The sequence below is a fragment of the Pan troglodytes genome, chromosome 14 (assembly GCF_028858775.2).
Source record: "Pan troglodytes isolate AG18354 chromosome 14, NHGRI_mPanTro3-v2.0_pri, whole genome shotgun sequence".
Classification (NCBI taxonomy): domain Eukaryota; kingdom Metazoa; phylum Chordata; class Mammalia; order Primates; family Hominidae; genus Pan; species Pan troglodytes.
In genome coordinates this window covers 40,697,853-40,711,078 of record NC_072412.2, presented here as the reverse complement: position 1 = coordinate 40,711,078, position 13,226 = coordinate 40,697,853, and the positions used below count along the sequence as shown (strand labels likewise).

General features: G+C 39.6%; 1 protein-coding gene across 4 annotated transcripts in view; it reads left to right on the top strand.

Moving 5' to 3' along the window:
- The window catches only part of VWA8 (von Willebrand factor A domain containing 8), a 395,962-nt gene that overhangs the window by 325,722 nt on the left and 57,014 nt on the right, over nucleotides 1–13,226 (top strand). The window contains exon 38 of one of the 4 annotated variants that reach the window (XM_016925243.4): nucleotides 2,174–3,307. The exons of the other annotated variants lie outside the window; for them this stretch is intronic. Within the exon in view, the coding sequence (XP_016780732.4) occupies nucleotides 2,174–2,245 (72 nt within the window). The 3' untranslated portion in view covers nucleotides 2,246–3,307. Of the gene's footprint in view, nucleotides 1–2,173; nucleotides 3,308–13,226 lie in introns of those variants that run through there. 4 annotated transcript variants of the gene reach the window in all.

Below are 13,226 nucleotides of genomic sequence, written 5' to 3'. Positions count from 1 at the left end.
TTTTGATTTGCATTTCTCTGATGGCCAGTGATGATGAACATTTTTTCATGTGTCTTTTGGCTGCATAAATGTCTTCTTATGAAAAGTGTCTGTTCATATCCTTCACCCACTTGTTGATGGGGTTTTTTTTTCTTGTAAATTTGTTTGAGTTCATTGTAGATTCTGGATATTAGCCATTTGTCAGATAAGTAGATTGCAAAAATTTTCTCCCATTCTATAGGTTGCCTATAGGTAGTTTCTTTTGCTGTATAGAAGCTTTTTAGTTTAGTTAGATCCCATTTGTCAATTTTGGCTTTTGTTGCCATTGCTTTTGGTGTTTTAGACATGAAGTCCTTGCACATGCCTATGTCCTGAATGGTATTGCCTAGGTTTTCTTCTAGGGTTTTTATGGTTTTAGGTCTAACATTTAAGTCTTTAATCCATCTTGAATTAATTTTTGTACAAGGTGTAAGGAAGGGATCCAGTTTCAGCTTTCTACATATGGCTAGCCAGTTTTCCCAGCACCATTCATTAAATAGGGAATCCTTTCCCCATTTCTTGTTTTTGTCAGGTTTGTCAAAGATCAGATAGTTGTAGATATGCAGCATTATTTCTGAGGCCTCTGTTCTGTTCCATTGGTCTATATCTCTGTTTTGGTAGCAGTACCATGCTGTTTTGGTTACTGTAGCCTTGTAGTGTAGTTTGAAGTCAGGTAGCATGATGCCTCCAGCTTTGTTCTCCCTGATGTTCTTAATAAGGAAGAATACATTTAGCAGTGATAAGTTCTAACTTCTCTGGTTATTGGAATTTTTCACATAAATCTTTGTGTGCTCTGATTGGTTTATTCAGCTTTGATTTAAGATGAGGTATTTTATGATCATAAACCTCAATGAATATGTATCAGGCACGAAGGTTATTCTGGGTGCTGTAAGAAGAACTGTAAGATCACAGACAAGGGGCTCTTTGTGGATTAATAAGCTATCACTTAATCACTTCTAACTCAGCACCCCCCTGCTGTTCCTTCTGCCTGAAATCTCCACCCTCCTGCGCTGTCTAATTCTTACTCATTCTTCAAGATTCCTCTTGAACATTACTTCTTCCAGGAAAATTTCTCTGACTCTTCTCCTGACCCCTAGCCTCTGGGGTAGGAGCTCTTCTGGTTTGCTCCACTACCATATTGTGCTGACCCCTGGCTGAGGATCCCACCTGCTCTCTGCACTAATTATTGAGTACAGATCCCCTCCCAGTTCTGGCTGAAAACTCCATGAAGTGCAGAACCAGGTCTCATTGGGCTTTGTATTCTCAGCATCTAGCAGAGTGCCTGATTCATAGCCAGGGCTTGTTAAATAAACTACAGGCAGGTGTGCAGACTAACCGGCAAGGAAGAAAGGGAGTCACTTAAAGCTTTATCTTAATTACGTATGGACATAGTTTTTAAAATTAAATGTATAAGACTTCTTATGAAAAATAGCTCAGATGCAAACACTTTCAACTCTTTTTGCTGATTTATTTTTTGCCCCCATATCTCTAAATAGCATACTCATGTTTCTTCTATCCATTTTAGGCATTATCTTTTTACTTCAACCACAGACATTCAGGATTGAGCACTCTTTCACTTTCCCATCCCTACATATGATACACACTTAATATCTCCCTATTCCTATTCCCTATCCCAATGTCAGATATGCACTTACCCCAGTAAATTCATAGTAGAATTTTAGTTAGAATAGTGTTCAGATTTCACATTATAATAACTAAATAAAATATTATCAATCAGCAGAACCACACAGTGTACTTGAATTGCATTTCTGCCAACTGTCCCCCTCATTTTTTTAGGTGAAGAAAACTAAGAGAAGATAAGTCATTTTGGCCAAAACCACTTCACCAGTTAGTGCCAGAACGAGGATCAAAAGTCAGTCTTCTAATTCCTGATAAAATGTTTCTTCCATGACATCAAGCTGCCTTTCAAAAAAATTTTCTTAACTTCAAAATCTTAGTGAACCAATTTGAAGAAAAGCTAAACTTTAATAAAATCATATAAAAATATTATTTAAACCTAACTTTCCATTTTATTCAAATTGATCCCTGGCAACTTGTAAACTAAAACTGAAGTAAATTATATAAGAGCCAAAGGAAAAAAATTAGAGCTAGAAATAATATAGTCTGTTTTTTTTTTTTTTTTTTCATTTTGAAGATGAAGAAACGAATGTGCAGAAAGCTGAAACGACTTGTCTGGCATCACACAGAGAGTTATGGGCCATGCTAGGCTGAAAAGCAGGCTTCAACTTTCATCCCAGTGCTGTCTCTGCTGTAAACTCCCACACTCTCAAACACTGCTGATTCCTCTCAGGCTCTTTCCTTCATTTAAAACGTTTCTCTTACAGATTCCTAACCTCAAACTCTATCTATATTAAACTTCTTCATCCCAAAAAATAATGCTAAGACATGTCAGAATACGTCAAAAATTGGGTATAAAGTGTGTTTCTGAAAACCAGGGTTCTGTTAAGCTACCTCACATGAGTACACAACTAGAACATTGCACTGTGTTAGGTCTTGGGGTGCAATCATAAAGTAGAGGGAGACAGACATGAAAAAATTCCTAAGTGTCATGAAGAATTATAATAATGCAATAGAGGATAGTACAGGCTCTGGAGGACACCAAGGAAAGTCTGGTGCCACCCTACTCACCCTAGCTCAGCCCAAGACCCTGGGTTAATCTACAGTCTCTTCACGTAGTGTTCTCTCCTCTCCCCTCTGTATGATTCTCAGCATTGCCTGCTGACCAAGCCACGGCACACATGGCCAAACATACACAACTTCATGTCTCAAAGTTTGTGCTGCCTAAAGCCCTCAACCTCCCAAGACAGGCACTGCTAAGGGAATTCTCAGATGGGGCACAAAGGGAGATAAGTGGGAGGGGTATAGGGAGAAAGAGGGAGCCACAGGAAGCAGAGGCAGGGGAACTTGTTGGAATGGCATCCAGGACTCTAGTCTTTTTAGGAGTAAGAATTTCAAGGTATAAGTGGGAAACAAACAGATTTACATGGTTAAAGAAAATGGAGAACTAACACAAAGGAGGAAATGACCAACCCGCCTATGTTCGATTGTAGAAACCCCTGATTAATTACAGTCATTATGTGAATTGTTTGTGTTTCTGATTACCATGCAGCTCAATATCAGTGATATATAATGTAAATATATATCAGATCAGCTGTGCCCTAAATTTAATTAGAAAGCTTTACCAACTGATATTTAGTATTCTTAATTTGTCACTCACATCGTAAGAGCCTTCACAACCTAAAATTAAAAGAATGTTTCAAAAAGTGAATTCCAATGGTATTCTTTTCTCCTACCCCAAAGTTCCTGCTTTCTTTCTAACTTGCCCCCATAAGTTCCAGGAGAGCAGTTATCAGGCTTCCCTATGTTATTGGTGGCTTATATACCACTGCGGTCATTCTGTGGCTTTGACACAGCCGCAGTGGCAATGGCCATGCAGTCATTCATTTAGTCACTAGATATTTCCTGAGCTTCTGTGATGTACCAAGACTGTGCCTGGTGCTGAAGATGTTAGGAAGAATAAGATGCAGTCCCTTCCCTCCAGATGTTTACACCTAGAATCCATACCAGCTTATATATCTAGCCACATCTTCCTACATACCCCATACCACTGATTCATTGCAATGCTATTTATCCCTGAAATATTTCTTCAAAAAATGTATATGTGTGGATGTATATATACATATGCACATACATAAATGTACTATCATAAAAGAATACATTACGGTTACTTCATGTGTCAAGTTTTCCCATGCTCCAAGTGCTGTTTCATACTCTGTATTGGAGCCAGCGCAGCAACCTGGAAGGTTCCCTCACACAGTAAGCCTCAAAGCCCAAAACCACAAATGCCCTTAGCTACTGAGTGATGTGTTACCTGCTCCCGAGTTGTGTGTGTGCAGTGCAGATTGCTTATTTCTCTGTGGCCTTTCCTTATGTTATTATTTTGTATTCTTACAAATAGTTTTGAACCATAGTGACTGTCAAAAAGTATGTAAGTGACAGTGCCCGGCCTGCTGGAAGCAAAGGAAGATTGTTATTATTGGGTGTTCCAACATATGTTTCACAGGAACTCCAGGTGCCTTGAGGAAATGGTTGGAAAAACTCAGGGTAAACATCAGTAGGCAGTGGATTCATAAGCATTATTGTGGCCTAAGATGGTAAACCAACAGTTGTAGGAAGCATCCTGGAAGAAATGATGGGTAACAGTATAATGTGACTTGTAGTAACAAAGAAAATGGAAAAAGCAGCAGCCAAGATTTGATGCTAGAAATACCTCTCCAGAGGGACTATAGCATTGTAACCTGTCCATCACTAATTCAGCTAGCATCCCTGTCTTCAGAAAAGAATTCCTCATGCTAAATTCTTTTGCATGTAGGTGCTTCCAAGAATCTTTAGGATCTGGGTCATATTAAATCCCCCTTTTGCTTCTACCTACGGTCATGGTAATAATGGCTTGTCTACCTACCCTCCCTTTTGCCGGTACCCTTAACACCTCAGAGAATTCTGTTGGGATGGAAAACAGAATAGCTTTTTAAAATGCCAAACAGATTTGATATTTTGAGAAAAGCACAGTGCTTCAGTATGAGATTGAAGTCACCAGGCCAAGAAATGCCATGAGAGATCATTGAGCTTTAATAATGAAGTACGTGGCATTAAATGTCTTTTGCCAGGACCACCTTTTATATACTAAAACCAAAGCATCTGCATACTATTTGCTATAGTCAAGGTTGTTATGCTTTGCTAACTTCTTCCTTGGCTATGGAGGTCTGATGGCTGGGCTTTAATTTACCATAGTGTTGAATGTTAACCTTTTGAAGGCTCTTAAAAGAGGCAAAAATAGAAAGGGTAGACTATGTGAAGACCTGACAGCTTGCCCTACCCATGCTGTCTCTCAATCTAATTAGCGGTTGTTCTTGTGTGAGTGTTAATACTGAGTGTGAGTCTGTGAGGAGGCAGCAGGAAGGGTGCATTTCCATGCAGTAAACCAGTGCTGTGCCAATTGTTTGCAATTTTTCAACATTTGTTTTTGACACTCACCTACACACAATGATAACATTTGGTTTCCCTTAAAGGTTTGTTTATAAGTATAGCATCTTAATCCGTGAATCATCCTCTTGACTTCATCATTCTGCATTCCATATTCCCAGATTTTCCAAAAATCTTCTTCATCTTTCATTCCTACTTGAATTTAAATAGAAGAGAATGAATAAATAAGGTACTCTAAGTAAAATGAGCAGTTGCTTTGGATGAGTTCTACAAGCCTATAATTTTATTTTGGACAGCCTTTCAAACAACTCTGTTTGGACCAGGAAGTAAGAAGAGAGGTCATCACCTATAGACTCAGAGGCTATGACAGGGAGTCCATGTAGGGCCCAGTGAGGAGCTCGGCCTGAAACTAACTGAGCTGAGACCTTGTTAGGGGTCAAAGTCAAGCTGAGGGTGAAGCAGGATCAGGATTTAAGAACAACCCGGAGCCAACAGGGTTTCCTGCTCCTGTTAGAAGATGGCTCTCTAGGCCAGGCACAGTGGCTCATGCCTGTAAGCACAGCACTCTGGGAGGCTTAGGTGGGAGGATCGCTTGAGCCAAAGGTTCAAGACCAGCCTGGCCAACACGGTGAAACCCCAGCTCTACAAAAAATACAAAAATTAGCTAGGTGTGGTAGCGTGTGCCTGTAATCCCAGCTACTTGGGAAACTGAGGTGGGAGGATCACCTGAGCCTGGGAAGTTGACGCTGCAGTGAGCCATGATCGCACCACTGCACTCCAGCCTGGGTGACAGAGTGAGACTCTGTCTCAAAAAATAAAGAAGAAGATGGCTCTCTGCTGACCAGTGGCCCCACTGTGTGCCAATTATGGGCTGGCAGGCAGAGCTGGAAAGAGTCCCATCAGGTACTCAGATGACACTTTACTGTGGAAAAGATTGTATGCAGATTAAATTCTTAGTTTCCTGTTACTGAGCAGACTCCCATGCTTGCATTCAATACATATTTATTTAGCACCTCTTATGTACAAGGCTATATGTATATGCCACTGTTAACAACTACTACATCAGTTAATAAAAGGTAAAGTAAAATATTAATAAACTTTTTTTTCTCCTTTTATCCCAAGTCTGTAAAATATATAAAGTTTTGCTCATTTTCACTAGACTGGGTGTTTTTGTTGCACGATAATAGCACTTACGGAAGAAGGTCATTCCAGTGAGAAAGTTCTTTGTCAGAGATTTTGTAAACTCAGAAAAATAATAAAGATGCCTATAGGGATGTGTTTCAGAACATCTAGATAGAAGGGGAGGGGGAGTGGCTTTGGTTATAGTTTCAAATGTTTTTAAATGTTTATCAAGCATATCACTTGTGCTAGAAATCAAAATATTCTTAAGCCTCTACAAGTGTTCAAGCAGAAAGAAGAAGGAGGGTGAGACTGATTTGGGTTGGTATAGAGAGATGGAGGGTGAGACTGAGTTGGGTTGGTGTGGAGAGGTGGAGGGTGAGACTGAGTTGGGTTGGTGTGAAGAGGTGGAGGGTGAGACTGAGTTGGGTTGGTGTGGAGAGGTAGAGGGTGAAACTGGGTTGGGTTGGTGTGGAGAAGTGGAGGGTGAGGCTGAGTTAGGTTGGTGGGGAGAGGAGGAGGGTGAGACTGAGTTGGGTTGGTGTGGAGAGGGTGAGACTGAGTTAGGTTGGTATAGAGAGGAGGAGGGTGAGGCTGAGTTGGGTTGGTGTGGAGAGGAGGAGGGTGAGACTGAGTTGGATTGGTATAGGGAGGTTGGCAAAAGGGTCCAGCTCACAGTCAACAAGGAGGGGCTGATGGTTGATTTGAAGACGCCCATGAGAAAGGAAAGAAACCCTTTCTATGCCAGAAGACAGGACTTCTGCAAGACAAACCACGGACCATTCATTCTCCTTCTCACCTGTATTATCACAAGTCGCCCTAATAGGCATTTGTCTTTAGGACCAGGGAATAGGCCTCATATGCCCCCAACCCACTACCTCTGCCTCCTTACTGATTCTCAAACTTTCTAACAAAGAAAACAAGGCTTTATTTTTCAGTTACTTATAAAGGCACTTAAAATAGAAATGCCCACTGAGGTTAATTATTTAGTATGAATGAATATCAGCTACAGTATAATTTGTAGCTATGAGTGACCAAAAGTCAGATGCTTTTCTGCTTTTTAAGGGTGTTGAGGGATTAAAGAGGGCAGAGGGTCATTGAGTATTTGAAGGCAAATATTACCACCAAGCCAGGGAAGAACTGAAGATAAATTGCATACTTAATGGCTTTGCCAGAGGTTGAAGTTGAAACACATAGAAGCTACCTGTGCAATAAAGGTATTTTTGTCATGTGTTATCATTGTAGAACATACTGGTTATTAATGAAAACTGGGTGGTGGTCAGCCCTTTTTGTTGTTGTTATTTAGCCAGCTGACTTCATGTGAAAAAACATCATTCCTAGGGAAATATTATGTGACTTTCATTGTATATATCTATGAAAGAAATTTCTTTTTTCAGGCTACTGTACACTTTTATTACAGTATTGAGAACATAATTATGATTTATTAATGTTAGCATACCAGGTTAGGGCAGTTGTTTTCTTGGCATGTTTAGAACTAGAAAATCAGGAAATAATTTTTATTGATCTCATAACAAGCATAAGAATATAGAGCTGAAAAACTGGCCACTTGTAATTAAGCTGCTCTGTTCCCTCTAATTTTTAGAGCACAATACAATGTTATAGCTCTTTACTTTTTTTTCCTTCCATATTTTATTTTAGGTTCAGAGGGTGCATGTGCAGGTTTGTTACATGGGTAAGTTGTATGTCACTGGGATTTGGTGTACAAATGATTTTGTCACCAAGGTAGTGAGCATAGTAGGTAGTTTTTCAGTCTTCATCTCCTAACCTCCACCCTCAGGTAGGCCCTGGTGTTTGTTGTCCCCCCGTTTTTTTGTTTGTTTGTTTGTTTGTTTGCTTGTTTTTGTTTTTTGTTTTGAGATGGAGTCTCGCTCTGTCGCCAGACTGGAGTGCAGTGGTGCGATCATGGCTCATTGCAACCTCCACCTCCTGGGTTCAAGTGATTCTCCTCCCTCAGCCTCCCGAGTAGCTGGGACTACAGGCGCACACCACCACACCCAGCTAATTTTTGTATTTTTAGTAGAAATGGGATTTCACCATGTTGGCGAGGATGGTCTCGATCTCTTGACCTCATGATCTGCCCACCTTGGCCTCCCAAAGTGCTGGGATTACAGGTGTGAGCCACTGTGCCTGGCCTGTTGTCCCCTTTTTTGTGCCCATGTGTATTTAATGTTTAGATCCCACTTATAAGTGAGAACATGCACTATTTGACTTTCTGTTCCTGCATTAATTTGCTTACGATAATGGCCTCTAGCTGCATTCATGTTGCTGCAAAAAACATGATTTTATTTTTTTTATGGCTGCATAGTATTCCAGGGTGTACATGTACCACATTTTCTTTATCCAGTCCACTGTTGATTGGAGCCTAGGTTAATTTAATGTCTTTGCCATTGTGGGAAGTGCTACAATAAGCATACATGCACATTTTAAATGTGTATAAATTTATGTGCATAATTTATATGCACTTTATAAATGTGAATATATATACATTGTTCACATAAATGAACAATTTATATTCTTTTGGGTATATACCCAATAATGGGATTGCTGGATTGAATGGTAGGTAGTTCTGTCTTAAGATCTTTGAGAAATCTCCAAACTGCTTTCCATGGTGGCTGAACTAATTTACCTTCCCATCAGCAGTGTATTAGTGTTCCCTTTTCTCTGCTACCTCTCTGGCATCTGTTATTTTTTTACTTTTTTTGTTTTGTTTTGTTTTTTGGAGGGAATGAAGGATTTTATTGAAAATGAAAGGACACTCCACAGCATGGGCCTGAGCATAGGAGCTCAAAGGCCCTGTTACAGAGATTTTGTGAGTTTAAATACCTCTACTTGGGGTACACCCTATGTAAATCAAGCGGATGAAGAAAAGTTACAAAGTCATTTACTCGGTGTATGCCCTATGGAGAGGATATTTCCTGTTATAGCTGAAGTGTGAATCGGCCTGTGTTCCCTGCTTCCAGACTCTATTTTCCTGCGTCATCTCCCCACTTAGAGATGTGATCCTCATAAATCTTTATGGGAAGGAGAGGGACCGATGGTCTTTTTTTTCTGTAACTGCTTCATGCTGACCTGGGGCGTAGTCTTTACCTATTGGGGATCACGGAACTCTCACTCTGCTCTATCTAGTGGAGGCAGGGTAGTTTCTTGATGGCCAGCGGTGGTGTCTTCACCTGGAACTGACTGGAGCCTTTGTTGCATGATCATCTGAAGCTTGATGGTCTCTCATGGTTCCAGTGGGTGCACTGTTCCAGTGTGGAGGGGCCCTTCTCAGTTGCAACACCATGAACCCAAAGTTCAAGCTCCCGAAGTTTTGTTGTAGTGTGGATGGCAAGGACAGTCTTTCTCTGATGTTTCCAGAAGATCCAAACCATAAAAAGCTTTTTTTACCCTTTTGCCAGCATGCCAGGCTTCTAGGTTCTCTCTCCCTGAGCGGCCCTAGCGAACCTGCTTGACTCTTCCTCCTGGCTGGTTCACCAAAATATGTTAACGGTGGAGGGTGTCCAAGTTATTGGTGTCTTGAACAAAGAATTGGACAAAACACACAAACAAAGCAAGGAAAGAATTGGGGTTTTATTGAAAATGAAAGTACACATTACAGTCTGGGAGCGGGCCTGAGCATAGGGTCTCAAAGGCCACTTTTTGACTTTTTAATAATGGCCATTCTGACTGGTGTGAGATGTTATCTCATTGTGGTTTTGATTTGCATTTCTCTAATAATTAGTGACATAGAACATTTTTTCATATGCTTTTTGGCCACGTGTACGTCTTCTTTTGAGAAGTGTCTCTTTGCCCATTTTTTAATGGGTTGTTTTGTTTTTTTTGCTTGTTGATTCATTTAAGTTCCTTATAGATTCTGAATATTAGATCTTTGTTGGATGCATAGTTTGCAAATATTTTCTCCCACTCCATAGGTTGTCTCTTTACCCTGTTGATAGTTTCTTTTGCTGTGCAGAAACTCTTTAGTTTAAGTAGGTTCCACTTATCAATTTTTGTTTTTGCTGCAATTGCTTTTGGAGTCCTTGTCATGAAATCTTTGCCAAGGCCTATGTCCAGAGTGGTATTTCCTAGGTTTTTGTCTAGGGTTTTTATAGTTTTAGGTTTTATGTTTAAGTCTTTAATCTATCTTGAATTGATTTTTGTATATGGTGAAAGGTAGGGATCCAGTTTCAATCTTCCGCATATGGCTAGCCAGTTATTCCAGCACCATTTATTCAATAGGGAATCCTTTCCCCATTTCTTGTTATGGTTGGCTTTGTTGAATATCAGATGGTTGTAGGTGTGCAGCTTTACTTTGGGGTTCGTTAACCTGCTCCATTAATGTATGTGTCTGTTTTTATACCAATACCATGCTGTTTTGGTTACTATAGCCTTGTACTATAGTTTGGAGTCAGGTAGTGTGATGCCTATGGGTTTGTTCTTTTTGCTTAGGATTGTTTTGGCTGTTTGGCTCTTTTTTGGTTCCTTATGAATTTTAAAAGAGCCTTTTCTAATTCTGTGAAAAAATGACATTGGTAGTTTGATAGGAATAGCATTGAATCTGTAAATTACTTTGGGCAGCATAGCCATTTTAACAATGTTGAGTCTTCCTATCCATTAGCATGGAATGTTTTTCCATTTGTTTGTGTCATCTCTGATTTATGAGTGTTTTATTTTTAATTTTATTATTATACTTTAAGTTTTAGGGTACATGCGCACAATGTGCAGGTTTGTTACATATGTATACATGTGCCATGTTGGTGTGCTGCACCCATTAACTCGTCATTTAGCATTAGGTATATCTCCTAATGCTATCCCTCCCCCCTCCCCCCACCCCACAACAGGCCCCAGAGTGTGATGTTCCCCTTCCTGTGTCCATGTGTTCTCATTGTTCAATTCCCACCTATGAGTGAGAACATGCGGTGTTTGGTTTTTTGTCCTTGCGATAGTTTGCTGAGAATGATGGTTTCCAGCTTCATCCATGTCCCTACAAAGGACATGAACTCATCATTTTTATGGCTGCATAGTATTCCATGGTGTATATGTGCCACATTTTCTTAATCCAGTCTATCATTGATGGGCATTTGGGTTGGTTCCAAGTCTTTGCTATTGTGAATAGTGCCGCAATAAACATACGTGTGCATGTGTCTTTATAGCAGCATGATTTATAATCCTTTGGGTATATACCCAGTAATGGGATGGCTGGGTCAAATGGTATTTCTAGTTCTAGATCCCTGAGGAATCGCCACACTGTCTTCCACAATGGTTGAACTAGTTTACAGTCCCACCAACAGTGTAAAAGTGTTCCTATTTCTTCACATCCTCTCCAGCACCTGTTGTTTCCTGACTTTTTAATGATTGCCATTCTAACTGGTGTGAGATGGTATCTCATTGTGGTTTTGATTTGCATTTCTCTGACAGCCAGTGATGATGAGCATTTTTTCATATGTTTTTTCGCTGCATAAATGTCTTCTTCTGAGAAGTGTCTGTTCATATCCTTTGCCCACTTTTTGATGGGGTTGTTTGTTTTTTTCTTGTCAATTTGTTTAAGTTCATTGTAGATTCTGGATATTAGCCCTTTGTCAGATGAGTAGGTTGCGAAAATTTTCTCCCATTTTGTAGGTTGCCTGTTCACTCTGATGGTAGTTTCTCTTGCTGTGCAGAAGCTCTTTAGTTTAATTAGATCCCATTTGTCAATTTTGGCTTTTGTTGCCATTACTTTGATTTATGAGTGTTTGATTTGTGTGTGTTTGTGTCATCTTTCAGCAGTGTTTGTAATTCTCATTGTAGAGATCTTTCACCTCCCTGGTTAATGATATTCCTAGGTATTTTACTCTTTTTGTGGCTATTGTGAATGGGATTGCATTCTTGATTTGGCCGTCAGCTTGGACATTATTGATGTATAGAAATGTTACTGATGTTTGTACATCGATTTTGTATCCTGAAACTTTACTAAAGTTGTTTATCAGTTCTAGGAGCCTTTGGGCAGAGACTACAGGGTTTTATAGGTATAGAATCATATCATTGGAGAAGAGAGATGTTTGCTTTCTGTCTTTTTGTTTGGATGCCTTTTACTTCTTCATCTTGTCTGATTGCTCTGGCTAGGACTTCCAGTGCCACGTGGAATGGGAGTAATGAGAGGGCATCCTTGTCTTGTTTCGATTCTCAAAGAGAATGCTTTCAGCCTTTGCCCATTCAGTATGATGTTGGCTGTGGGTTTGTCATAGATGGCTCTTATTATTTTGAGGTGTGTTTCTTTAATGCCTAGTTTGTTAAGGGTTTTAACATAAAGGGATGTTGAATTTTATTGAAGGCCTTTCCTGCATCTATTGAGATGATCATGTGGTTTTCGTTTTTAGTTCTGTTTATGTGATTAATCATCTTTATTGATTTGTATATGTTGAACCAGCCTTGCATCCCAATATTAAAGCCTACTTGATTGTGATAGATTTGCTTTTTGATATGCTGCTTGATTTGATTTGCTAGTATTTTGTTGAGGATTTTTGCAGCTATGTTCATCAGGGATATTGGCCTGGAGTTTTCTTTTTTCATTGTGTCTCTACCAGGTTTTGATATCAGAATGATGCTAGCTGCATAGATTGAGTTAGGGAGAAGTTCCTCCTCCTAGATTTTTTGAGAATCATTTCAGTAGGATTAGTTCCAGCTCTTCTTTACACATTTGGCAGAATTCAGCTGTGAATCCATCTGGTCCAGGAATTTTTCTGGTTGGTAGGTTTTTTTATTACTGATTCAATTTCTGAACATGTTATTGGTCTGTTCAGGTATTCAATTTCTTCCTGGTTCAATCTTGTGAGGTTGTATGTTTCTAAGAATTTATCCATTTCTTCTAGGTTTTCTAGTTTGTGTGCAGAGAGGTGTTCATAATAGTCTCTGAGGGGTTTTTTTGTATTTCTCTGGAGTTGGTGATAATGTCACCTTTGTCATTTCTAATTGTGTTTATTTGGATCTTCTCTCTTATTTCTTTATTAATCTAGCTAGCCATCTATCAATCTTATTTTATTCCTATGAAAGAAATTTCTAACCTATGGGTACAATAACCTCAGACAATATTTTGTTTTAGGCAGGTA